Genomic DNA, 27,364 nt, shown 5'->3' with positions numbered 1-27,364 from the left:
TCAGTCAAATGTGATTTGCCCTTATTAATCTCAGAGATGTGTTAATTTTGATCATGGTTGAAATTTTTAATGTCACTATTAACTGTGATGGTTACTTCACAAAGACGTTATTTGATGATTAGTCAATTACTGTTAAACGACACTCCAGCATAAGAGGGTTAAGTGGTGGTTACCAGAACTGATATTCAGGTGTCCTCCACATTTCCTAGGGACTTCATAGGCATTATTTGTCCCATGGGCACGAAGCCCTAAGCTGTTTCACTGATTTTCTTGAGAATAGGAAGTCATGACTGCATTTGAACCTGTTACAGCCTGTTTTATAGCAATGAAAGTTCTCAGTCAAAGGAGTGATGTGGGACCCTGTGTGTTTCATATACTCTGTTTGTCTTTAAGCTTGGTTTCTGTAATATCCAGTGGGTGTTTTTTTTTTTATGGAGGATGAAGCTCTTTGCTCTTGCTCATCCCATGACAGGAAGAGACAAGAAAATTTCCTTTCTCTTACAGTGCCTTCATGTGCTGCTGGCTAACTGCAGAGAATCCAGGAGTAACTATGGAGCTGTTTTTAACCAGAATTAATAATTCTTATACCTTAGTGGTATGATACTTTCACTCAAGATCTGGGGCAGTGGCTCTGAATATTCAGCTTTGGGTTATGTTTTTGTTAAAAATCGATTCCCATCTATTTCAAGGAGAAAAAATTGGATTGTCCATTGTAAAATTACTGTCAATCAAAATTTGGGAGATTATTTTTTTTTCCATTTACAGCAACTTGCTGCTGCTGTTTTCTCCTTGTCATTTTGTTGTGTTGTGTTTTTATGTTTTTGTTTTTCTCCTAGTACAGATTGGGTCTATAGTGCTGTTAAGGTCCATCCTCAGGCTTTACTAAATAGCTGTGCTATGGGAGAATTGTATGATTATTGTATATAATAATAATATTTTCTGGTACATCATTTCGACTCCCTACATACTTTCACCAGCTTCAGTTCAAGGTAGTATTGGCTACAAAAGCATAAAATACTCGAGCCTTAGCTTAGTCAAGGCTTATATCAAAAAAACCTTTTTCTCCTTCCCTTTATGCCTTCTACCCAAGTCGTGAAATCTGGCATGGGCAGGAGATTACCCTTGCTATTCTGTAGTAAGGGCAGTTTTTATGAGTTACCTGCAGAGAATTCATGTATTACTTTGTTCTGATTTGTTTTGTGTAATTTTATGTCTTCTCCTAATTTTATGTCTCCTTTTATTATATATGTGCTTCATTCTTGCAGCTGGGATTGTATGAAAAGTGACTAAATATAATGCTTTGCCCAGTGTACTGTCACAGAAAAGATATGAGATTAGCTGATTTATTTGCAATAAATGTCTTGAAACGTGATTGTCATGCCTTTACAAGTCCCTTCTGAAATATCTAGCTTCGTAAAGTCTTCACGTAGATATTCCAAAAAGTGCCCTTTAAAAGCAATTGTGAAAACTCTGAAACTGTTATCTATATGACAGTGTCAGCTACTAATATATTTAAATAGCATTTGTCCTTTTACCCTATTGACTTTCAGATGACATTTCCCTCATTTTTGTAAGTTTACAATTTACTATGAATTTCACTTAGGACAAAGAGAGAAATGATAAATTCCAGAAATCTCTAAGTATTCCTGTTAAAGGAAAGGCATTGCTTTTCCAGATAATTTTTCACAGATTATTTTGAAATTTCAATAATAAAGCTTGCCATTTTTTACCTAATAGACTCCCCCAATGTTAAAATATATGCTACAATGTATATTACTTAAAAGCAGATTTTTTTTTAATATTTCATGTGTTATTGCCAGAAGGCAGAAAAGAAGTTGAACTCTAGCATTTGTTTTTTACCAGCCTCATAAATGCATGTTATTTAGAAGTGGCAATTAACGCAGAAAATATCCTCTAGTTTATCTTTCCATCCTTCATGTTATGAGGAATAAGTTAATTTGATAATTGTAATTTTAATTATTCTCATAGTCAAAAATGTGCGCTATGCAAAATCTCCCAGTTTTTCATTTGTTGTGTGCAATAACTGCTCTTCATTTTTCTTTTCTTTTTCATTTTTTTCTTTCTTTCTTTTTTTTTTTTTTAAAGAGAACAAGTACGATTTAACGGATTTGGGATTTTTATCTTCATTGTCTATCCTGGAGCATTTGTTGACCTCTTCACAACCCACTTGCAGCTGATATCACCAGTCCAGCAATTAAGGATATTTTGTGCAGGTAATAGTTTGTGCTCTTATTAAATCTCTCCTTAGCACAGTTACTTATTCTAAAGGTATCATTTATAAATCCTTGATAGAGGACTGAAGGTTTAAAATGAAGAAGCATAAAAGCTTCTCTTCACCTAAAGGTGATCCTTCTGCTCTGAACATGAATTGTGATGTCAGAAAATCCTTTTGATCATTGTCCGTATTGTGCTGTCTTCTGGGGGAGATAAAGCTGTTTCCAGGAACATAAATTAGTACGAATTTCCTGACTTGAGAAATGTTTTGTCCTAAATCAGACTCAGAATAGTTGTTCATATGGTTGGGGAAAAATGGGGTTTCTGACCACATTTTCCCACTATTATAAGCTCTCATATCAGCTGAGGTGCAGAAGTTCCTTTAACTTTCTTTGCATATCATACGGCTTAAATAGCGAAACATCGGAGCACAAAAATAAATAAATAAATAAATACTCAACCAGAAGATTGGTGGTGTGAGAACATGACTTGCTGTCACAGGTGAATACCCTTGAGCGACCACTACCATCTTCTGCAATAGGAGCAACCTATTATGTGATTTTCAACAATAGCTTGAGTGATTGTCAAAAAAGTCTGAGTTACATTGTTATATAGGTGACTGTATTTTGGCGATGCTATCAGAACGAAATAAAACACAAACATCCAAAGAGAATTGCAGCTTATAGCTCCAAATAAACTTCCAAGTGGTTTTGATTTAATGCTTTTTGTACTAAAAATTCCTTGGCTATTGGGAAGCAGAGCTCAATTGCTGTGCAAAGCTAGACTGAGACTGTTATGCTTCCTCAATTGCTTATATTATTGACTTCTAGAGAAAAAGGGGCTTCCCAACCTATTGAAATAAAGACAGAAAAAATAACATTTTTGTTTAGTTCTTGATACTGACGATTTTCTGTTGCAGGGGGCAGTAGAAAGCAGCCAGCCTGCAGTACTGTGTACGTGGTAACACTGTTAATTGAATATTATAACTATACGAAATTATAAAGAGTATTTTAGACTGGGCATACAGAAGCATTTAGCAAAGCTTATTTTCAGGTTTTCATAGATCAGGTAAATGAAGATAAATGCTAGGTAAGTAAAGGTATCTATATTCCAAATACCGTAATGTACCAAAATCATTTGATGCAATAGGCTAACTTTTATGAAGCCCTTTTTCTCAAATTAGTCAATTTCCATTTTCAGCTAGTGTGAACAAAACCAAAAGAGAAGACATAATTTTCAAAATGAGTTGTTCACTTACATTCCTGGGAAATGATCTAGAAAAATGAGTTTATAAGCTGCAATAGAAAAGAATTGCTTTCATGGCTCTGATGACAAGTAAACACCTATAATAATTTTTGGGAAACCTGATAGAGGGAATGCAAGGTAGGAACAAGCACTTTGCAAGGCTGTTTAGCGTTAATGGCTTGTGATCAATTTGGTATAACAAATACATGCAGTTTTTACAGCTAGTGCTATGTGTAGTTTAGTACGAGGATGTTTGAGGTCAATAAAATGTGATATTTGGTAAACTGTACTCATTTATTTTTTGTCAGAGCAGTTGAATGAACCTATTACCAGATCTTCAGTGTTCTGAAGATTTGAATTTACAGGGCAAGTTTTTAGATTTTTGTACTGTAGCTACCAGAAAGAACTAAAAGAACTAAAAGAACTAGAGTAGAGAACCACACTGAATATTCCTTTTATAGTCCACCTGTACTCTGGAGTTTAAACAGTATATTTGTTGTACAGCAGATGGCATCATGAGTTCAAGAATAGCGAATGAGACTTGTGATGTTTTTAGCCTTCACTGCATGCCTAATAATTAAAACGTGCTCCTGTGCAGTCCTTGCTTATAATTAGTTCAAATATATGTGTTATTTTTGAGATTATTTTTCAGATAATATTTTTCAAAATGTTTTGTCTTTAACAGAAAAAAGAGCTAAAGATTTTTGAAGCATGATTTTAAGGTGTTTTAAGGGCTGTGTGAAGTGTGCCTTTTTGAATATAAAGAATTAAATTTCCAAGGATGAGGCTGTTCTAGCAAAATGAAATTGATGGTATACTCATCAGTGTGCCTCAATAGGTATTCTCATTTCAACGCTGTTTATTTTTCTAGGGATCACCTGGGATGAATTTGAAGCCTTTCTATTTTAGACTTTTCTGCTGTATTCCACACAGCAAATTGTGTAGATTATTGTATTAAGGCCCATGTTTTCCTAGCTATTGGAAAGCATTTTTTGTCACCCTCCAGCAGTTCCATCACCTCTTTTTTTTATTTTTTTTCCCTCCAGCTTACTCTCTCTAGTGGCCACACTGTTGCAAGGCAATTTTGTTTCTGTCTTAGATTTTTATACTTTGTTAAGCTGGAAAAAATAAAGTTTATTTTTAAGATAAAAAGGTTCAAACAATTAAGTTCAAATATTTACTTAATACTTCTGTTGTACTTGTGTTTGTATGCACATGCATGCATTTGTGTGAGATAAAGTTCTTCAGCATTCAATTCTCTTTATCTATCTAATTATCTTTCAGTGAGATATGATTAAAAACTTACAGAAAGAGAAATCACTTTAAGAAGTATCTATTAGTGGAAACAGCAACAAACTCTTATTTAAAGTACTCCAAAAATGTTTCTCATTTCTACAGCATCAGAAATGTAAAAGACTGGGTGGCATGTGAAGATGAGCAGAGGAAATAAGAGTCTCACATGTTATGACTGCTATATTATATACAGTGCAAGAAAAATAGGCTTAATATGTTTTTAAATACATTTATTTCAGTTCCTGTCCTGTAAGTGTACTGTAAATATAGAATTGAATCAAACCATCTTAACAAGATGAAGCACTGTAAGAAGGGAATAAGGAGTCTTCGATACTGAAAAATTTTCCTGCATGGGTCATAGAAAACGTTTGTCCAAGAGCACAGAAGGAATGAAAAAATTTGTATAGTACTAGATGTTGAAGGAAGGCAAGCCTGCCTTAGACAGAGGTTTGTTTCATTCTGTGGAAAACAGCATACTGTAAAGATTACCATTAGAAATATATTGGCAAAAATAATGTTAGGAATTGCTGATTGGTGAACTTAGTTTCTTGGTGTGGTTTTACTGACCGTCTTGTAAAAGAAGCCATTTTTCAAATAATTTTCTAACCTTGTTTGGCATATATACATGTAATTATTTTTATTGATACAACAGGAATAACCATGAAAAAGTATCAAATGTCAACTAAATTTTAAGCTTCTTGCTGACAAACAGAAAAAAAGCATTCATATATAAGCCCGTTTATTAAGATTCTTCAATTCGACAGTTTGTTGTGGTAGAAGGTGACAAGTAATACATTTCTTTCCACTAGTTTTTTAATATTTATGATTCTTGACAATTGTGTGGATAGAAGCTGTAGCTTAAAATTGATTCAGAGGCTCGTATTTTCTTCAGGGTGCCCTGCCATGAATTAATTTTTCATCCATTCTTATAGTAATTATTTCAGAAAAGTTAATTAGAAGTTAACTGTAAAATCTTCTATTTCAAAAAATACTTTTTTATTAGTAATATTAATGTTTTATTTAGAAACTTTTTTTCCTTTTTAGGAGTGTGGCATAATTTTGTTCTTGGTGTTGCAAGTTTCTTGGTTTTGTTTCTGCTGCCAGCCATTCTTTTCCCTTTCTATTACACGGGTGTTGGGGCACTTGTCACTGAGGTAACAGAGGTAAGAAAAGTTCTTTACTGATTTCATATTATATGGCTTGTGATTTGAAATGTACCCGAGTCTGTTATTTTCACAATTAAATTTGGTTGGTGCAGCACTCTTCAAAATCTAATATATTGTGCTTTTTGTCTGCTTGAAGTTGCCTTCTCAATCTTATGTTTTTTAGTGTTAGTAAATGAATGGATATGGCATGAATAATTACAGACTGCTAAGCATAGTATAAGACTATTTAGATATTTGAGATAACTTTGCAGGCTTATTTCTTTGGGGTTGTTTTGTTCGTTTGTATTTGATTTGATAAGTGCTGGCACCAGGTAAATCTACTCAAATGTGCCTTATGACTAGCTTATTTTTATCTGTTTTTAATGTTAAAGATTATTCTGATTTTCATGCGTCTTTGGTCAGCTGGAAGCAAAGCAGAAGTAGACTGTTGAGTTTCTGGAAAGGACTGATTTTTTTCTGACTTAATCAAATACGGAACAGTTGAAGAAGAGCAGAGCTGGAAGGTCTCAGTCTTTCTTGGGTTTAAAACCAAACTGCTATAACTTAGGAAAAGAATGACATTTATTGTGCTTTATACTTACGACGGTATAGGTACACCCTACTTTGATGGAACATTTAGGGTACCAATTTACGTTTCTTCAATTTGAAATGATAGGAAAAAACACATTAACTTGTATGAAAATAATTGCTCAGATTTGAAGAGGTCCCTTGAAAACACTTGGAAACTTGCCCTTTTTTTTCCCTTTATGCACTAAATAAATTATTCTTCATGGAGTGTGTTGTTTTTGTGATACTCTTATCATCAGTGAAAATAATCAGAGTTCTAGTGGAGCCTAGGTTTTTCTGTTTCTCTGAAAATAATGTCCTAACCTAAACATTTCATGGATGTTCAGCATCCATTAAACTGTAAGCAGATACTTATAGTTTCAACTATAGCAACGTGACTGACTTCAGTGTTTCTTCTCAGGATTCTCCAGCCAATGGACCAAGAGGTCTCTTTGTGGGGGATATTGTCACTAGTCTACAGGACTGCCCAATCCATACTGTAGAAGACTGGAATTCGTGTCTGGGAGATATTTCACAGAAGTCACAGATCGGCTACTGTATAAATACAGCCACCCTACAACAATTAAGCTTTCCAGCTAGAGGTATGATTTTAGATGCTCTCTTTGTTATTTGTTATAATTTTATCACATCTTAAAGACTACTTTGGATTTAGGATTTGTTAGTGGGGACAGACTTCTCATTGAGTCTGTTGTCTTCTCTTCAGCAGTGACCAATATGCCATTCCTTATTTGTGAAATAAAAAGCGGGGAAGGGATGGATAGAAGTTCTCTTGTCTTCCAGTCATCCTATACAAATATTCTGTATGATCTGAATAATGGAACTTGCCTCTTTTGGATATTGTATAACTTGGTTATTAGCAGTAATACAGTTATCTTCTATATTTTTAGTTCAGTTCCATGGATCAAGTCAGTGATCTTTTGCAGCTGTAAATTCCACACATCACCTTACTGCTTTGATTAGCGTGACATTACAAATTGTGTGGCTTAACCCAATGATGTGCTTTATTATGGCCACTTCTTGTGATGTTTCTCACTAAAGAGGTTTTGTGTTTCGTATGTTTCTTCAACTTCACAATGTCTTTGCCAGTTAACTTAGTTTCGTCTGGACTGCACATATTGCTTCTAGAAGTCAGTCTGTTTCTTTCTGTTTTCATTTATACATTAGAGTGCTGTTGCTGTAACAACTTACCCCTGAGAAACAACAACAAAAAAAAAAAGTGAACTGAACTAAGCTAGAACAATAAACAAAAATTAAGTAGAACAAAAATGAACAGTCAAGTTAAATTGGCTGAATGTCTTGCAACATGCCCTACAGCTCTCCAGAGTTTGGTTCATGCAAGCATCCATGGAGACTGAATTCCAAAGCTAAGGGACTGCAGCTGAGCAAAACCTATATGATTCTCGGAGCTTGAAAATTGACAATGCCATTTTTTCATCATACTGGGACAGATGGGTCAGGCAGCTCAAATGCCTATATTTTCGATGCATTATAGTTGTCATGTGAGACTGAAAAGGTAATCTTTTGATTTTTTTTTTTAATATGTAAGGAAAGTAATCTTACAGCTGGAACTAAAAGAAATACTTAAACTGGAAACTAGTGGAGTATGGGTAAGATCCTTTTAGATATTTAAGAGTTTGGATAATCCTTCTGAAAATGAGGGCAACTCTGGAAATGTTTACAGCTGGGCTGGGATGGCAAGTAAGAACCTATTCTTAGATGCCATAGCTATACATTCTGAGATTCTGCTGTTCTCTGATAATGTAATTTCAGAGTAATAGATAATAAAACTGCATATTGTGCAACTGAACCAGTCCTGTTTAGATCGGAATACCAGGGACTTAATACTAGAGACTTAATATTGCATCCCAGCTTGGTTTGCTGTATTGTGTTAGCAGCCCATTGTCCCACTGCTGCATTCTAATCAGACCAGTCTGCCTGCATTTTCAGAGCCATAAGCCTCCAGCAGTGAGAAATATTCCTCTGAAATTAAATGAACTCTTTTCAGTCTCTAGCAGCTGTTATTTGTCAAAACCGTGACAGTTCACAACTGACATAAATGTAGAGTATCAATAAAAATATATATAGCAAATGGACCCTATCTACTTGACAATAAAATAAATGGAGAATAAAATATTTGAGTATGAAGCTAGACAAAAAAAACAATGCTCCAGGGATCTTCTTGAAATTAAAAAAATAAAATAAAATAAAATTCAGTGCAGTTCATAAGGGAACTAATTTCATGGTCATTCACTATTCAAAAATATATGTTGGCTGCTTTAGGGTACTTGAAGGAAGGATTATATGGCACAGTGCTTACACCTGTAAGCCCCAGGCATAAAGCTCCATGTTAGTGGACTGCAGTTTATGCAGTGATAAATCAGCAACCAATATGTCAAGCATGATCTAACTAAGGAAGGTACTGCAATGTTGCCGTGACACAGATTCTTACAGTAACTATTCTTTTAAGTTGTTCTTTTCTTTGTTTGTTTTAAAAAGCTGTTGCTGTAGAATGTTAGGTTGTATTAACAGTATCCATGGAAGGATTCTGCACCACACTAGTTAACTGGGTTTTAAAACATCATTTATTCACTGCTGCAGCTTTCAGTGCTTGGAAATCTTTCAAAAACTGAATCTTGTAAAGGCTTTCGTGTTTTAAAGAGGACATCTTGAGTCTTAGTTATCTCAATAGTCAGCCAGTGAATTCAGTACAACAGTAAGTAACAAATTTCTATGCTAGCCCGTAATGCAAGTTGGAGGCAACAGCCAATTATTTTATTTTATTTTTTTTGTAATTCATAATGCTCATAACATGGAAGTAATAGATCTGCCAGATCTCAAGGAGATCATTAAGATGAAAAAATCAGCATGTGACATGTTTGAAATCTGTGTTCTTAAAGTGGTGAAGTTTATTTTTAGTTGTGACTGAACCACAAGTAGAATCTGTGAATTACTGTAATTCTTGAAAGCTGCAGAATGGTTGTTCTCTTTTATTCAGAGACTAATTCAGGAAGTTACTATGCTATAATATCATTCTTTTGATCTATGCCTATGTTCTTTAGTCTATAGAAGACTCGATGGCACAGTTGAATGTTGTAGTAACAACAGCCTCACAGACATTTGCTTTTCATACAGCAATAGCTTGGACAGCCATCTGGTAAGTTACTTAAAGTGCTAATTCTGTTTGGTAAATATGGAATTGTTTAAATGAAACTAGAAATATTTACCAACATTTATGCAGCATGCTCAAGTGCTTAAGAATACCTACAGTTTGTATTAAAGGTTAATATGTACACTACTTTTCTCATTTACAGCTTACAAGCCAAAATACTAGTTATAATTTTTCCCATGATTAGTCAAGGAGTCTCTGGAAGAACCAGAGAAGATTTTATACCCCTCATTTTTTAGGCAGAAGGATACTTTCCTCATCTTCACTATTTGATGCAGAATATTGGTGAGGAAAAAAAAAAACAACTTTTGAGAAGTTAAAATTGCTTATTTTCCTTATTTCAGTCTTTGAAGGTAATGAACACTACAATGAAAGTAAAGTACTGGATTATCTGTTCAGTTATTTTTTGTGAAGTCAGCAGTGCTGTGCTGCTCACTAGATAAAACTTAAACCATGCAAGACAAGTTCCTAGAGATTGCCTAATTTTTTTTTTCAGTAAGGCCTCTATTTGATTCCTTTTTCACCACATTGTTTTTCTTTAGCATGTAGAAACATACAAAGTTTACCAGCAGGATTTTGTGTTACTCTCTTTAAAATATAGAAATGTTTCTTAAAACATATGATCCATATTGACAGTGATGGAGTATTTTTAATAGTTCTGTTTACAAGAACAAAGAGCACAAGTTTGAACTGTGTAAACTTTTCTACACGTGCCAGTCTGTTATTGTTCTAACCTGTAGGATAGATACCTAAAGAAATAGAAGTGTCTGTTACTACATCTGCTATATTTACAGATTCTCTGTAACAAATACTCCCAACAAAAAACAAACAAAAAACCAATATCCAGTTTGTGGTATTTAGTCACTGAGAACTGAGCACAGACCAGCAGTTCATTTGAAATATGACAGTGGCTGGTAACATCCTGGCGTTCAGCAAGCTTTGATAAACACTGCCCTACTGAGCTTTGACATTCTTAAGCTCATAGCTGGTACTTAGGAACAGCGAAGAAATAAAAGCATCCAGAAGCCTGTGACCTTCAAATGTCCTTGGCATGGCTGTGAGTTTTTGGACAATTATTTTAAATAGTTTTTGCAGTGCTACACAGCAATATTTGAAAATGTGCCCCTTCCCACTAATTAGAATAGAAGATCTTGTATTGAGGTTAATGGAGTGTATGACATGCGTGCATCTATAAGGCAGCGTAACTGTCAGGCTAAGAAGCAAGAAGGTCCTCTTTTGTCTTTCCTAAGGCAAAAAACAGATGAAGAACTTTCCTTGCTTGTGTTTAAGAACAAAAGCAAAATTGCCATGGAGCTTTTATGAGAGACATGAGGGGAAAAACAATTTCCTGTTCCTTTATGCTGTTCTCTGCTTGGCCTGTGGGGAGCAAGAAAGATCTGGTCTTTCAGCATGCAGAGAGTGAGTGAGTGTTACATAGGTAGGACCTGGGACATAGCACTGCACCGGGTACTGTGTTCATCTAGTTCAAAATGGTCACTTCACAACCACACGGTCAGCGCAGGGTGGTTGGTTGCTTTCCTGAACAATGAAAGCAACCTGATCTTCAGCCTAATCAATGAAAGCTGAAGTTTCTTAAACAGATAAGTCAGTTGTACATTGATGAAGGCTCTGTTCATTAGAAATCACTGACATACATGTAGATGCCTTAATACTTGTTGTGTGTCTGTAGTTCTTTAAAAAGTTAGCTTTTATTTTGGTACATGCATCTTTTCTACATTCCACTAAAAATGGAATGACAGGTTGAATGCATATCAGGTAGAGGTTCCGTAGGATCTGGAAAAAAATAATCGGATTCCAGCTCTTTGTGGGCTAGTAACATATCAGTGAAATCTTTGCTTTAAAAAATGAATAAATAGTACTTTTATTTCTGATCTGTTGGAAAATACCTTTAAATTTGACAATCTTTTTAAATACCCTTTGCAGTATGCCTGTCTACCAGCACGAAAAGTTATCGAGGCCAGCAAAGTTTGTCGAACCAACGTGGACTGCCAGAAGGACTTTGTTCCAAGCTTTTGTGTGACTCCTTCTTTAGAAAATCAAACAAGGTTAATCAGGGTAAAACATCCACCCCATATTGACATGCTGTTTGTAGGACACCCTATGCACCTACAGTACACAGGTTCGTATTACTTATTAAAGCAGTCTAACAAAAGAGTTCTAATATGGTTTACTTTTCCTGGCTGCTTGAACAAGGTCTTGGAGCGCTTGTCAGTTAACTTATTTAATGCAGAATCCATTTCTTGTTACAGCCAGTGGAGAGACATGGACTACTCAGGCCTAAAATGAAATGTGCACAGTGCAGTGAGTTACAAAGGTAATAGAAACAATATGTGATATGAGATAGTTGTTTATTCAGAGAAGTATAAAAGGGCTATTCCTATAAAAGATACCGTTCAGCTTAGTCATGGGAAACAGACACCTGTATTTTGCTAACACATACACTTCTCGAAATGCTGTTGCGAAATCTCCAGGGCATCTTGCTCCAACGCCTTTCCTGCAGTATTAGCACGACTGCTTGAATCAATAATATCCAAGTATGTATGACAGATTCCCATGACTACTAAACCACAAGTACAATCACAACATAGTTTTTTCCCGATTTTTTTTTTTAAGTGCCCTAAATTAAATAGCATATAGCAGTTTAGTTCCTTATTTTGAAGTGGATTATGGCTTTCCTTTAGACAAGATTTTATCCTTGAGTCAGATATACAAGGAAAAAGTAATTCTCTTGGAGCAAGTACAGGAAGAATTAACAAACTAATCTTCATGCCTACTTAGTAGCTTGAGTGGCAGAGTGAAAATGAGCTTCAGAAGGGCTTAAAAAAGTATTAAGTGTTAAAATACTGTCCCTTTCTGTAAGGAACTTGTCTGTTACTCAGACAGCTCTACCTCACAGGGAGAGGTTTTGCTTCAGGCATCCTGAAGTATCTCCTTAGCAAGGCATTATGCTTTTCTGAATTAGCATTGGAATTTAGTACAAAAGAGCTTTAGAAACAGTGATGAAATCTGGTTGTGTAAATCCTCTAGTGTTCTTGCATAAACATATCTTTTGTTAATCTGCCAGTCTTTATCTTTCTGTGCTGGTCTTATTTTGATACTTCTTGAAAAATCAGGTTATTTATTTCTACTTCTTTGCACCATAAGGCCATTTATAAGCATAAAACAGGATTTCTTCACTTGTTATTTCTGCCTTTTTGCCATTCAGGAAGAAAAGCATTGGTCAGCTGTGTGATATTAACACACGGTTCAATATTTGGTGACATCTATTCCATATGCAAGAATAATTTGTAAGAATAGTATTTGTTTCAATGTTTGTTTTAAGTTCCTTTTCTCAGCCCTCTAGTTTAACAATACATATCTAGGTATTAAAGAAGAATTGATACTGTTTTCTTTTTCAGTACATTGGAATTTTAGTGTTTCCTAGTACGTGGTAATTCTGCAAAGCAGTCAGACCTGTCTGTCATTCCTTTAGAAATGAGGAAATAATATTATTGGATTTATCTAGAGAGGTAGTTCTAAATTAAGAAATCACCATGTGAAAATAAATAAATTTTAAAAAAGCATATGTACATGGATATAATTTTAAAATGATTTACTATACCCTGGGAACTGCCTAACAAATGTGTTAGTTTGAAAGCTAAAAGCTGACTTTATTACAGAGTTTGCTGACATGCAACCAATGCTTTATGTTCCCCTTGGAGAAACACCAGAGCTAAAGTTAGTTACAGGAGCCTGGCCTGGGCAGCAGTTAGTCCAGCTGCCGTGTTCGTGCATTCCAGTGAAACAACTTTGATGTATTTCAGACTTACTTTGCACTGTACAATACTGGCTTGGGGCCAGCAGATTGTTGTTGTTGTTGGTTTTTTTCAGATGTGACAATCAGAATATGGTAGCTATATATATATTTTATTTTTTTTAATTAAAAAAGGGAAAATAATTTCTTTCTCTACTGTGTGAATTTTGAAATAGAAATAAATGGAAATAATGCCTTATTCTTTAGCATAACCTTCCTGCTTGCAGGAAACACTACTTTTTAGAGAAGTGCTACATTTATCATGCAGCCTGACAGGGGAGTTGCACGAGTGTGTTCTTGCTCTAGTAATGCCACTAAAGTTATATTTGAAAAACATTCTGGGTTTATGCATGTATTATTTTCTGCTTAGGCTTGCATTGCTGCCATGGTAGTCCTGGTTTATGGAGAAGCAGTGATTCTTTCATATTTTCATTTGAAGCCAATTTCAGGATACGATATTTAAAATATATATATATACATATTAGCTATTTACAAGAACTAGGCTGTGCAGCTAAATGTTTGAGAGTCCCTGAATGTCTTATTCCCTGAAGTAAAATATAATATCAAAAATGATTTTTGTTAATGTGGATTAACATCTATATTTAGCTCTTGTTTTCTGTGTAAAATAACTGTAAAGAATCACACTCCTAAATGAAATTATACTGCTGGAGATATGGCTGAAACTGAAACAGAAGAAATGATTAGGAATGTGCGTTGCTAAGTATGGACACGTTGATTAATCTTTTTAATTGGCATCCTCTCTGTGAATAGTCTCTAATGTATTCTAATGTAAATTCATACTGTGGGTTTAATTCATGTGGTAGTACTCAAGACTTTCAGACTTTTCTCACTGCAGGCCTGTTATACTCTAGAAGCTGTCCTTATGTTGGACAAATGATATGTAAGGTTGAAATGGAGTACCCTGTTATTAGTGTTATGCAACTTTGCAGTATTTCTTAGTTATTTTGATTTTTTTGGTTGTTAGTTTTTATTATTATTCCTTCATGCAATTTCTAGTATTGCAAAATCTTGACTTCCTTTCCTAAGTGGTTGGGAAAATCTGGTGACTAACATTCACATTTGGAATTCACACTCTTTGAGGGAAGACCATCTCCCTCAATGTTACTGTACCTCCATCACCCATCAGAAGAGGGATCAAAAAATTGCAAGATTTTCTTCATGAAAAGAAGATGGAACTTACCTAGTACAAAACTGGACCAGCCTCCTACCTCTGTTTTATCAAAGTCTTCCCCAAAAAAGCCACTTTCTAGCTCTGGGGAGTTTATTGGGCAACAGTCATAATCTCTCATGAAGGTCTGTGTGGCAGAGTCTGGTTTCTCATTCTTTTAACACTTGTTTCCCATTATTGTTGAGGATAGTAATTCTTTCTATCCAAATGTAAAAGGTCTGTTTGTTTTCTTCTGGAGACCATACAGAAATATCTCATGCCATACTTTCTCCTCCATAGCATGTGTTGTCTTTTCCTCTATTAAGAGATTTTAAAAATCTCGTTGGTCAACCTAGTTACTAAATCACTTTATCAACCCTTCTGATTAAAATTGTGTCCGATGTGCACACTTCTCAAAATTTGCAAATGCCATCTAGCATTAGCCAACAAAATAAATGTTAATGGTCGAAGGATTACTCACTTCAAGTGTGGAAAACAATGACTGTTTTCTCTCAATCAGCTTCATTGCTGTTCACCTCTTCTCAGCATTGTCCATTGAAGACAAGCATGAAGAACATTATTTCTACAATCCTTATCCCTCAAAGGGCAGGCTTGCCCTCCCACCATTAGTTTTGATCCATTATAGCCGCTAGATTCATTGCTTCATATTTCAGTGTCTGGAGGTCATCCCCGCAACTTCCTGAAGAGTTTTGCGGTGCTTTGGAGAGATTGCTTCAGCAGCCAGGTTTGTAGTTTTGATCCAGGTCTGGAAGCTATTAGGGACAGGTAGTTTGTTGTATCAAAGGGGGAGGGAGATTGGTGAACAATTCTGAATGTAGGCACAACTTCAGGATGGTGACTTGTTAGTAGCCATTAGGTGTTTGTCAAGAGGCAATCAGGTTTTGCAATTACAATATATTGCAATGTATGTCTTTTGAAACCTTTGAATACAATGGCTGTCTCAGCCATTTTGCTGTCTAGCTCATGAACAAGACGTTCGATCAGATGTTCTGATACCAACCTTCAACTTAATGAGTTGTTTGTCTTGGATATCATTTGACTTGGATGCCTCTGGCTTTCTGAGCTGGATTGTGTCCAGGATTTCTGACTGTATGTTCTTCACTCAGTAGTCCAACAGACTTACTTATTTGCTCACAGACCCCTAAATTAAAGGTCTTTCTTCAGCTAAGGTAAGAGAGAACATGATTTTCAAACCGTCTTGGTTTTGCTGAGGCAATTCTGGTATTGGGAAGTTCTGTGCTTATTGCCGCACCAAAACCACTCTATTTTTGGGACCCCCTTGCTTTCCAGGTTTCTCCTTCTGATGGTATGCTTACTTGCTGTACTATGTTTTACTTTTTTGATTACTCATCACAAGGGCTTCAGAAAACAGAAGTAATGTTAATGCAGCTGAGTGGACCAGTTCTCAGCCTCACGTTCCTTTGGAATTGTTCTTTCTCCTCTGTTCTGTTGTTCTTCAATTTACTGAACCTGAAGAAATCTGATCTGCTAACAAAGATACACGAAGCAGCAATAATGGCGTGTTACATATTAATGCTGGGATTTCCAATGTTCTCTTAGCCTATGGTTTTAGAATTTCTGAATGGGTAAGTTAATCTTGTTCATTTCCCAAGGGATGTTACTGTTAGAGTGGGATTGGAACTCTTCTGCTCAGAACTCTAATCAGTCTGTTCTTTGAACTCTTGCTTTCATGTACCTCTGAGGAAACGGTATTTCTTACGGATGTATTTTTTTCCAATGTTAGCAGGGAAAATTCAAACCATTGTGGCTTGCCTCAACTCTGTTCAAAGTTGTTCTTCAGGGACAGAGCAACTATTGCATTTGCTGTGCAAGCTCATTCTTAAGGTGATTTTCTGATTCTACCTGAAATTACCTGAGCCTCTTTGCTCTGGGGATAAGAGTCCACTATGCTAGAAGTGGAGCTTTATGGTAGGAAAGGAGCCTCTCTTTCAGGTATCACAAAACTAAGGCTTTCAAACAGTCCCTGAAGCTGATAGACTCAGACAACCCAGGTAGAGCATCCCTGTACTAACAGGATGGGAGATCTCAAGCTAACTTAGTTTTCTTTGAGGATAAACTCTCTCATAAACATTTGACATGTGGTCAGCTGAAATTTCATCTATACCTTCAGAGAAGTTATGGGACCAGAGAGTGTTTCAAGGTCGTGTGGAGTTTGACAATGCTGTCTTCCAGCGCAGAGGAAGGTATTTATACAAACGGTACTAAGTCTCGTCTCCCAGGCTTTTTTGTTGCACTGAGTTAAAACTTGGAGTCACCTGTGGTGTCATCTGAAGATAGAAGGTGCTGTTTAATTACTGGCTAACTGGTGTTAAGAAGTGTAATGCACCTGTGTATCATTTCCCAGCCTTTGCTTTCTCAGAGTTTCTCTGGTGCTCTCCTCCCTGTTTGCCCCCCTTCCATGCAACGTGAGCTCAACTTCAGAACATAGTAATCTTCTGTAGGTAGTGCAAGAGAAAAATTTGGGGGCCCTGAGAGAAAGTACACATGTGCACCCGCAGTATGAATGTATAGATGTGGACAACATATGTTGAAAAAGCCTGGTAACTATAATCTCTTTTTATATGATTTTTTTTGGGAAGGGACTTAAATTACACCATATGGTCTTTATGACTACAGATGTCCAGTTGTCTCTGAAAATATACATCTTAGATCTCCTTTTACTAAAATCATGCTAGTTGTATTTTGTGGTATGATTTTACTATGTTAGCATGTTTAAGAGACATTTAATGGCTGCACTGTGTCTTTTGAAAACAAGCCAAGCAAAACCGTATTTAGATTGGCTATTCGTGCTTGAAGAACTGTCATTTAAAATGTGCTTTTTTTCTGGAAAATTAAAAACTCGAATTCATAATATTATATTTCTGCAACAGCTATTGATTCTTTGTGTTACCTTTATGTTTTCATTTCAGTAAGTCTCAGCAGTTTTGTACCACGACATAACTTTCTAAGCATCGATCTGCCTGTGGTGATAGAGACGTTTTGCAAGTATCCTTTGAAGTACGTTCGTTCTTTTAAGACAAGAAGAAGACTGTTTAGAATTTAGTGAGCCAGCAAAATTTCACTTGGATATCATTTTAGACAGGATGCTCAGAAACATTTCTGTAGAGTTCTGACATCTTTATCTCATCTCTGCATTGATTATTGTCCATGTGCCAAGCCCAGAATGAAATCTCCCACTTCCTTGTGCTTAGCGGGATATTTTTGGTCAGCTTTTTTTTTTTTTAAACTCTTTCTTGACGGTGATTTTTAGCAGCTCTAACAAGAAAGTCAAAGTAATCCTGAATTTATGGCAGGACAAATGTTACTGCTAGCTTTGATATGTCAGAGCTTTATTAACACCATTTCTAAGCCATTATGCTGAACTAAATAACAGAGTATGGTTGTTCATTTCCACTCTTTTTTGCTATTGTTGTAGTAGTTTGTTTTGGTTTTGTGTGTTTTTATCTTCAACAGAAAACTTGTCCTATTCAAAAGCCAGGATGATAATGCATTTAAATGTGTTTATTAATGAGCAAGATCATATATGTACTTGGGCTTGTATATGGCTAATCTAAGACCCTTAGCCTTAGAAACTGAAATGTTTATGGGCGGTTAAAATACATTTAAGCAGATTTGTCCATAAAAGTATAGTAAAGATGCTACCTATAAACTTCCCTTTTCTGGAAACATGCCAAGGTTCACACTGATCCAGCTCCTTTCTGAGTCATGTGTCTTTTTGTCCAGCCGGTATAGGATGGAGGTAAGTAGTAATGTTAGCAAGGCTTTACCGGCAATAGAAATGATCTACCTTTGTCTCATTCTCACATGCACATGCATGCACAGAAATAGACTCCACTTCCTGGCTAACAGGTAAGTAGAAGAGGCCAGATTTCAAATCATATTTTAGCCATGTGCCTACACCAGTAAGGGAGTGTTTGGAAAATATTCCTAATCATTATTGCATATTAGATCATAGGTCTAGAATACCTTCTTACCTCAGGTGTGGTGTCAGAGCTGTAACCTTGCTCCAAAACCACACAAGGCAAGGGAGGAAGATGGGCAATATTAATTGTGCTTTTGCTGTCTCCTGCTTTTATCTGAGTTATGAAGAGCACAGATTGTTGAAGTATCAAATGCTAGTGCTTTTTTATTACTTTAAAACGAACCCGTAAGGGCAGTTCTGTGGGCATTTATGTTATGGTTATATTATATATAATTTATATGAAACAGAATGGCACCTAAAAATAACCCTTGTGTTTCTCTTTGCATACTGGAAATAAGAAATGCATTTTATATTAAATTTGGATTTATATTTTCTTGGATTTTATTCTTGAACCTTAACTAATGTCAATCAGATACCTAATTTCACTGTCAGGAGCATTGGCAGTTATCAATGCTGTACCCTGCTTTGCTTTGGATGGTCAGTGGATATTAAATTCTTTCCTGGAAGCCACTCTGAGCTCCTTGATTGTAGAAAAACAAAACAGAGAGCTTGTTGGCTTTTTAATTTTGCTTGCTGGTAGTACACTTTTGGCTGCCAATGTTGCACTGGGACTTTGGATGGTGACAGCACGATAGAGCATTGGTTATCCATCAGTTCTCACAGTACACGGAGAGAATGAATCCATTGCCTTTTAAAACTTGTTCAGTATAGAGATTGAAATAATTCCCTTAAAATGACACTGAAAGAAAATCACTGGTGGCTGCTGTTGTAACTTAAATCTGTACAACGTTTTGTCTGTCGTCATGGGAAGACTAAGAAAAAGCAGTATGAATCTTGTCGTGTACTCTTTAAGCACTGTACTAATTTTAGAGAAGTTGCATTGTAAAGCTTCACAGGAAGAAGCCTAATTTATTAACTTAAATCTCAGAATAAGGGAATTATTTGGCCTCAAACATTTGTAAAGTGGGAGGAAAAATACACTTAGGTTTTATTTTATAATCTGAACAATTTAAAAAAAAATTGTGTGGCCTCTGATCATTTTTCAGTCAGCATAATCTTCAGTGTCTTTGTTCTGTATTTTAATCTGGTGTTGTAGCAAACTGGACTCTAAGAAGCCCTTAAGTCTCATATCAAAATGTTGTAAAGCTAAGCAAATGATTGCCATGTGTTAATGAGGGGAGAGAGGCCATATGGATTAGTATCTTTCCTTTTCAGCTGGCCAAATGACTGGAAGCATCCTCAGGATGTAAATTGGAAGTGCCAATGTCTGTTGAGAATGAGGTATGTGGGAGGATAACAAAGCCCACATGTTTCTTACACATTCGGTTGTATGTTACCACACATAGCTGAAGATATTTTCAATATCTCAAGTCAATATTTCAAGTTTCAATATTTCAATATTGAAATATTTCAAGCCAATATTTCTCAGCAATAGGGAGACGATAAATGAAATTCAGTTTCTGAATGCTGAAAAATGCTGTGCACAATTATTGCTAAATGGTAAATAATGTTCATGTACTCAAAAAATAATACTGTATTATACCTGTTTACAGTTAAAAGTGAAGCCTGTTTTTACAGTGTCTATCTTCTGATTCTGTGAATGCAGTATGCCCAGTAACTCACTGACATCTCTGTCTTTCAAAGGTTTGTTTTCATTATAACTCACAATAACAAGTTCATAGAAGATTTTTTAGTTTATAGAAGATTCATTATAATTGAAGAAGTTTAGTTGAAGCTGGTCTTGTATCAGAATTGTTTAGAGGAAGAATATGATTGTGAATCTAACTGTTTTAACATTTGGCTTTGCTTTCTGAACTTAACATGGACCTTGTACTTGTTTTTAAAAGAACAATGGAAGAATGACCAGTGTATTGCTGACTGAAGTATGTGTGACTTATTCTGAGACCCTTTAAGTCTCTAACAGTCTCAATATGATTATACACTTAAAAAAAAAAAAAAAAAAAGGCTCTGGTTTGGAACCCCATATAATTGAAACAGGGAAAATTTGAAAAATACTCTGCAACTTCTAAACTGTATAATGCTCCCACCAGGAGCTGCGGCAGCTCAGAGTTCCTTTAATGAGGTGGCCTTTCCATTCAAGAAAGTAGAAGCTAAGCTAATGGATACAGGCCTGCAAAGAGCCATGAAGTCAGTGCTTCATGACTGGCTTGATCGTGGCCAGTTCATAATCAGCTAAAACAGATTCTCTTGGCACTAGAGGTAGAAGCCTGGGTAATTTCAACGGCGGGGTTGGGTGCTATTCCTGGTGCTACTGCATGGATTCCTAACTCCAATGTTTGCATTTGGCCACTGATGCATTACTGTATTTTTGCACAGGAGCCTTCACACTTACTTAAGATGTATTCTTTTCTCTTAAGATGACGCAAACAGTAATGAGAGAACGTACTTGCTTGTTTGTTGTTGTGTTAGTTTACTTCTCTCCAGTGCTGTCAGAGGCTCAGCCTCCTGAAGTTCACCTCTGTGGGGTGGCAGGCCTGTGCCTCTGAGTTTCAACCATTTCAACCCAGGCTTCTCTGCACAGATCCTGGTAAGAGAGAGTAGAGTAAATCCTTCAGCCGATCAAGCAGGAGTGCATCCCCGTGGGGACTATTAAAAGTCACAAAGTGCAAGAAAGGAAAAATAAACTAGCAGACACTGCCAACAGGCATCTCTTTCTTCAGGAGTCACCTGGAAAAGTATGGTTCATCGTCACTCTCAGTAACTTGCAGAAATTTCAGAGTAGCCATTCTGATGTTCTGTTCTTCCCTCTCTCCTTGGACAGCAGTGACATGAGCAGCCTGGTTCTTACTCAAAGCTTGGCTCTGAAGTGATGCTCTAGAAGTCTGTTCGCTCACCTAAGTAACTACTTACTAATCTGAGCTCTTCCTTTCCAGGCACAATGCCACTTTCCTCTGTGTCTTGTCCAGTTGCCAGTGCACAAGATTAATTTGCACTTTAGGAGTTTAAGTGCAAGTTAGTAAGAGAGATTATTTACTTTTCAAAAAAGCTACTATTTATGTATCAGAGTTGCAGTGCTGTCTTAATCTCTAAAGGAACAACAAATGCATCTAGGGTGATTTAAAAAATATTCTGTGGAGAACATTTCAAGTTTGATGCTTTATATATTCAAGTTGAATCCAGCTGCTTGGGATAATCTGTTTAGCATCGTACTCCTCCTGGCAATGGAAAAGAGAAAAAAATTTGAATAACATACACAAGATACAGCTACTATACAGAAGCTGGCAGGTTGTTCCTTGTTATTTAATGTGCTACAAAAACATGATGTTTTACCAAAAGAATTTATTTTACTTTATATAATCACAGAAAGTCACTTTCACTAAATAAAACTTCAATCTGTGTTTGACCTCATAATCAAAACAAGAGTGGAGAAGACACATTGGTCATGGCTTCACCAAAACAGACAAGTTAGCACACTGTAAAGACCCTAGATAACATCTGTGGTAGAGGTAGTACTACAAAGGTTTAAAAATATTCATGGGTCCATTTCTCCATGTACTGGAATTCTACTGAATAAGGGTTATTATGTACGTATAGGTGCTTTGAATCAAGGCTTTAAGCAAACTGGGATCACTTTGTATGAAGGGTGACCCAGCACGTATCTTAGATTACCTGTGGGCAAAGGGAATAGTTAAGCTGGACCACTCTGAAGAAAAAGTTGTTGGTTTCAGTGGTTCCATTTTATTTTTTATATTTTCCATTTTGTATTCCGATAAGCAATTGCCGTTTTTTGCTTACATATAGTTATTGGGAGTTTTATTTCTGTTTTGTTTGTTTAACAAGATTGACTACAGAAGGGCACAGAATGTTTTTTGTGTGATTTTGATTTTTACTCTGGGGTATTTGCGACGTTTCTTCTATTTATATTTTTGTAAAAATTAAAAATAAATCTTTCCTTAAAATAAAATATTTTCAATTCTCATTCTAATTAGCCCCTCAGAATATAACTTATTCTTTAATACAGAATCTATCAATGTCATTATAGAGGACAATGACTCAAGTGTAAAACATAGCACTCTTAAAGATTGGATGGATACTACTATATATGTATATACTATGCTTTTTAAATCTGTATCAGATGGAAAAAATAATGTGTAACATTAGGAGGTGTTGTATGCTTTTACTTGATAATTGTCAGAATTCCATAAGTGTAATCAGTTGTTCTGATTTATTTGTTTGTTTTATAAGATTTCTTTTATATCAGCAAAGACTTCCGTAGCATGTTCTGATAATGCATGATGTGACACGATAATGCGTAACTTAGCATGTAGGATGTTACACGGTCATTGTTAATTTAGGAAATTAAAACCAGCTTGATTCCTTACATGTTAAATGAAAGAGACTTCACTAGGAAAATTGCAGATAGCTTTAGACTGACTAATCTGCTAGCTTATGAGTCAGAGTGAAAGATCTATTAATTTATCCTTTTGAATTAGAATGAAACAACCAACTGTGATGACAATGACATTTATCAGTGTGATGATTCTGATTTTTTGTGTATATACATACATATACATCTACATACACGTATATATGAGTGTATGTGTGTGCATATACATATATACATACACAGCCACAGTCTATATCGCAGCTTTTTTAGGGATAACTTCTGGCAGTCCTCTAAATTCTGCAGTGTTGGCATTTTTCTTTCTCTGTATGAATTCCTTGGCTTTCTCTACACTTTAAAATTGCAGCTGTGTTCTCCTTCTGTAACCGATCTATAGGGATTTCTTATCAGAAGATGTGTAATGGACATAATGTAACCACAGCTGCATGAGTCCTGTTCCGCTGATGTTCAGAATACATTTCCTGCCTTCTGAGAGGCCTCAGCTATAGGCACAGTAAACAAAGATTTCCAGGGCAATTAAAAGAGGTTGACTTCAGAATCTATCACTCTCTAAATGCTGCTGGTTTTGCTAATTTTGCATGTTGACTGGGATGAGTGAGACTGTGTAGAGTATACTGATGAAACCTTCCCATGGCAGCCCGGGTGTTCCAGTTTTCTTGAATACCTTGCTACAAGACAGATTTTTGTTCAATCCAAGTTTTCCAATAGTGTCCTATACACTTTACAGGATGACAAAGGGTGCCCTGTAAAAAATAGATTGGATTTTTTTTTTAATAAATTCTGTTTATCTTCTGTCTGAAAGATCTGCATTTTTATCTGGATATTATTTATGACAGAAGAAATGACAGATGAAGAAGGGGTTGAAAGGTTTATGTAGCCTACACAGTATTTAATTGTTTTTAGAAGTTGTGATTTTAACTCTGGAAATGCATAGTTCTTCGTAAAATACATAGTTCTTTGCAAAATACATATTGTGTACACTTGCATTCAGATCAGTTCCCACAGCTTTTGTCTTGCCTTAGCTTTGTTCTTGTGACCTTCTGAGTAAGGAAGCTCAATCTAACTCAGGTAAGATGTAGTATTAGAAGTTTTTATACCCTTTTTTATCCTGAACTGCATGTAATGCTACATACAGATTTGTTGTTTAATGTAGCTGTATGTACCTGTGGTACATACGCTGTATTAATGAAGCATTTGTGGAGCATTGTACTAGGGACTGCCAGCAAACAGAAGCACTGGGACTCCTCCTTGTTCTTTGGATTCATCCACTATGATCATTTGAAGAGCAGATGGCAAGGACTAAGGGAGTGAAGAACCTCAGTTTATGGCAGCTTTATGAAATCTTCACACTGCTGACCTAGTGTGAAAAGATAGGGACAAAGAGCAGGATATGACACTGCAATTCCAGTCATTCCATTTACATCAGCATGAAATGTGAAAAGAACTTGTAATTAACATTTCAGAGCATGCAGATACATTTTCCAGCCCTTCACTGAATCATTCAGTGAGACGCTCAAACTTTTTTTTTTTTTAACTTTGTTGTTCCAGTGATAAATGTGTACTTAACAAGTGGTTGGTGTAGTTGTAGTTTATTTATTAAAATGGACTTGGATATTTCTTACTTCTAGGTGTTTCTTTTTTTTTTTTTTTTTTTGTGGCATACCATAACTGGCCTTCACTTAGTAGTTAGAAAGTTCAAAGTCTATTTCCAAACCATCATAAGAGAAATCTGTTTTCTTCCTTCCTAAGTTGGAATATTGTTAATATTTTTAATTCCTCTTTTCCTTATATAATTTTATGTTTAGATTTCATTTGTTCGGATGATCTTATCTGAAGCCTGTCAATGGAATATGTATTGTTTTGAAATTCACAATTTTCTTTCCTCTACGTAGCCTTATTTTTCACACTGACTCACAGCTGTGGAATGTTAGATTTCTAGACCCTTTGTTCCCACTATGTATTGTTCGCAATCATGTTTTTTTTTTTTTTTAAAAAAAAAGGGCGGGGGAAAGAAAGCTTCATTTTGAAAATGTCAGTTAACAAATATATGGAACACTTTGAATAATGTATTGTGTTTTTGTTGTGCTCTTTTTCTCTATTTAATCAAACAATAAGTATTGTTTTCTATGTATGATAAATATATCCTGCAAATAAATTCATTGTTTGATTGTTAATGTGTTTAAATCTGTTTTTAAAAATAAGGTAAAATGACGTAATGCTGTGTTTATGGCAATTACTATATTCCATCTCATTTTCTCACACTCCTCATATGTAATTTATATCATCTATCTAGGTACCCACAAGCTTACCACTACCCTTTTTATTACCTGTCCACCTCCTAAAATTAATAATAAATGTCAATTTGCTTTCTCTTATTTACCAGCTTATCAGAGTAATAGTTTGATTTATAATAGAAGCACATCCAGCAGACACCTACATGCTGTTCCTGAGCAAAGTAGTAGTCAAAGTAGTCACTGTAATGTGACAAAGGTACATAGTGACTGCCTTACAGGAGCACAATCTTACTTCTTGGCGTATCTCGTGTAAATCTTCTCTTCTGGCATTGTGGACTTTGTTGGCTTGTTTTGCAGTGAAATATTTGCCATGGGATTCCACAGTCAAGGTAAGTGGAACCACTTCTCCAGGTGTTAAGGCTACTCCTATGGGAGGAACTTAAAGTTCAGATTGTTGAATGACATTAAAATGATGCTACGTTTTACAACCTTTGATGTGTGTGTACAGGCCAGCACAAAGCTGGGCATATATCCTAGTTTGTTTTCAACAATTTTCCTTAGGTATCCAGATGCAGTCTGTGGCTGTTAGTATGGTGTGACCAGACTTTAGCCTCATTTGAGAATGAAGCTTTATTGCTACGTTTCTTGAGCAAACTCATCTAAAGTTATCCAGGTTATTTGCACTGAGAACTAAATTGTCCTTTGTTGCTTATTGGACAAGCTGTTACTTTATACCAGCAGAACTGTTTCAGCAAGCATGGCTTTGTTTCCAGATAAAAGATTACTGTGAGAAGTAGGCACAAAGCACAGACTGCAGACAAATTGGGAGAATTTCCCAGGTAGGTCTGCATGCATGCATTCTTCTGAACCCTTGCTTGAGGAGATGGCTTTTATATTTTTCTTACCCATGTTAAAGGTAGAGACAATGGTTTGGTTATTTTTTATTAAGCTTCTAAGAGGGTCCTGCAATTTTTCAGTTGATTTGGGAAATGTTATCCCTTATTCTAATTACGTATGTTCTATTGTCTAGAATAAAGTCAATAATATGCTCATGTTGTCATTAGGAATGATGACTTAATCACTAATATAATTTAAGGGTAATAAATAAAATAATAAATAATAAAAAGGTATACTGTATTAATGTGTCTCATTGCCAGCTTTGCTTTGCTGAGCATGCCAGTTTGAATTACCAAGCAGAAGCATTCCTAAACATCTTTATTAGGTCTGTATGCAGTGAACTCATTTAAATCTTATTTAAGATTTGTGTGACCTTTTGATGTGAACTACCCAATGAAGTAGTACAATTTAAGATTTGATTCTAATTTTATGGTAAACTCCGAGAATCCGCCATATTCATGAAGTATAAGCAGCAGAGTCACTCAGGCTTCTAATAATTTTCTCTCAACTCAAACAGATGTGGGTCTGGTGCTTACTTTGATACTTTTAAAGCTGCAGTGTTGTTGAAATACAGTTGGACGTTCTTACAAATTTTGCAACTTGTTCTCTATATTTCTGATGAATTGTTGGCATCTACCTTTTTTTAGTTGTTTGCAAATGTAGTGGTGGCTGAATTCTATCTAACCACCACTTCTGGCATTCTTGAAAACATACAGTTTTACATCCTTTTTCATTTTCCCTGAAAGGAATCATTTAAACAATAAAGAAACACTTCTCATTTATTAATTGTCACCCTTTTTGCTATTATATTGGGAAAGTCTCTGTGTCTTTGTCCATTTCACAGCTCTGTGAGGATCTCTATTAAAACATTACCTGATTATTATTTTTTAAGTGTAAATTCCTCTAAGCCTTCTGCATTTGCTGCAGTTACCCACACAGACATCTAATGTGGTCTGAGATATCCTAAGGTGTTCTTAGGTTAGTAATTTTACTTGGAACAATTTTTGAGTTTTGAAACACATCCCCCGCTTGTCTCCATTTGCATTACGTTGGTTTAGGTCTTAGGGCTTCTGAAACCTACCCATGGGGCTGGCAGATGAGGCCCTACTGGAGATCAAAGACGTTCTGGACCAGCAGCTGGATACTAGGAGGACTACCTGAGGGCATTTCCTATCATGCCAGATGCTTACATGTGGGCAACAAATCAACTCTTACTCTTCCCTAGAATTTCTTTTTGTCTCATGAATTA

At 35.8% G+C, this 27,364-nt stretch overlaps 1 protein-coding gene across 3 annotated transcripts in view; it reads left to right on the top strand.

The window, feature by feature from the left end:
* Positions 1-25,158, top strand: part of MBTPS2 (membrane bound transcription factor peptidase, site 2) — a 37,531-nt gene extending 12,373 nt beyond the window's left edge. Inside the window, exons 6-13 of one of the 3 annotated variants that reach the window (XR_014578666.1) lie at positions 2,107-2,234; positions 5,818-5,936; positions 6,907-7,087; positions 9,566-9,660; positions 11,617-11,812; positions 11,943-12,007; positions 17,606-17,681; positions 19,031-19,092. Coding sequence is in view for 2 of the 3 variants with exons in the window: in XM_083821541.1 (XP_083677667.1) it covers positions 2,107-2,234; positions 5,818-5,936; positions 6,907-7,087; positions 9,566-9,660; positions 11,617-11,812; positions 17,606-17,681; positions 19,031-19,253 (1,018 nt within the window). In the remaining variant the exon portion in view is untranslated. Of the gene's footprint in view, positions 1-2,106; positions 2,235-5,817; positions 5,937-6,906; positions 7,088-9,565; positions 9,661-11,616; positions 11,813-11,942; positions 12,008-17,605; positions 17,682-19,030 lie in introns of all 3 variants that reach the window. The other 2 variants (XM_083821542.1, XM_083821541.1) reach the window with 2 other exon arrangements.
* The last annotated feature ends 2,206 nt before the right edge of the window (positions 25,159-27,364 follow it).

This window comes from Anser anser (assembly GCF_964211835.1).
Source record: "Anser anser genome assembly, chromosome: 1".
NCBI classification, from domain to species: Eukaryota; Metazoa; Chordata; class Aves; order Anseriformes; family Anatidae; genus Anser; species Anser anser.
The sequence above is the reverse complement of the archived record's forward strand: the minus strand, read 5'-3'. Positions and strand labels throughout refer to the sequence as shown.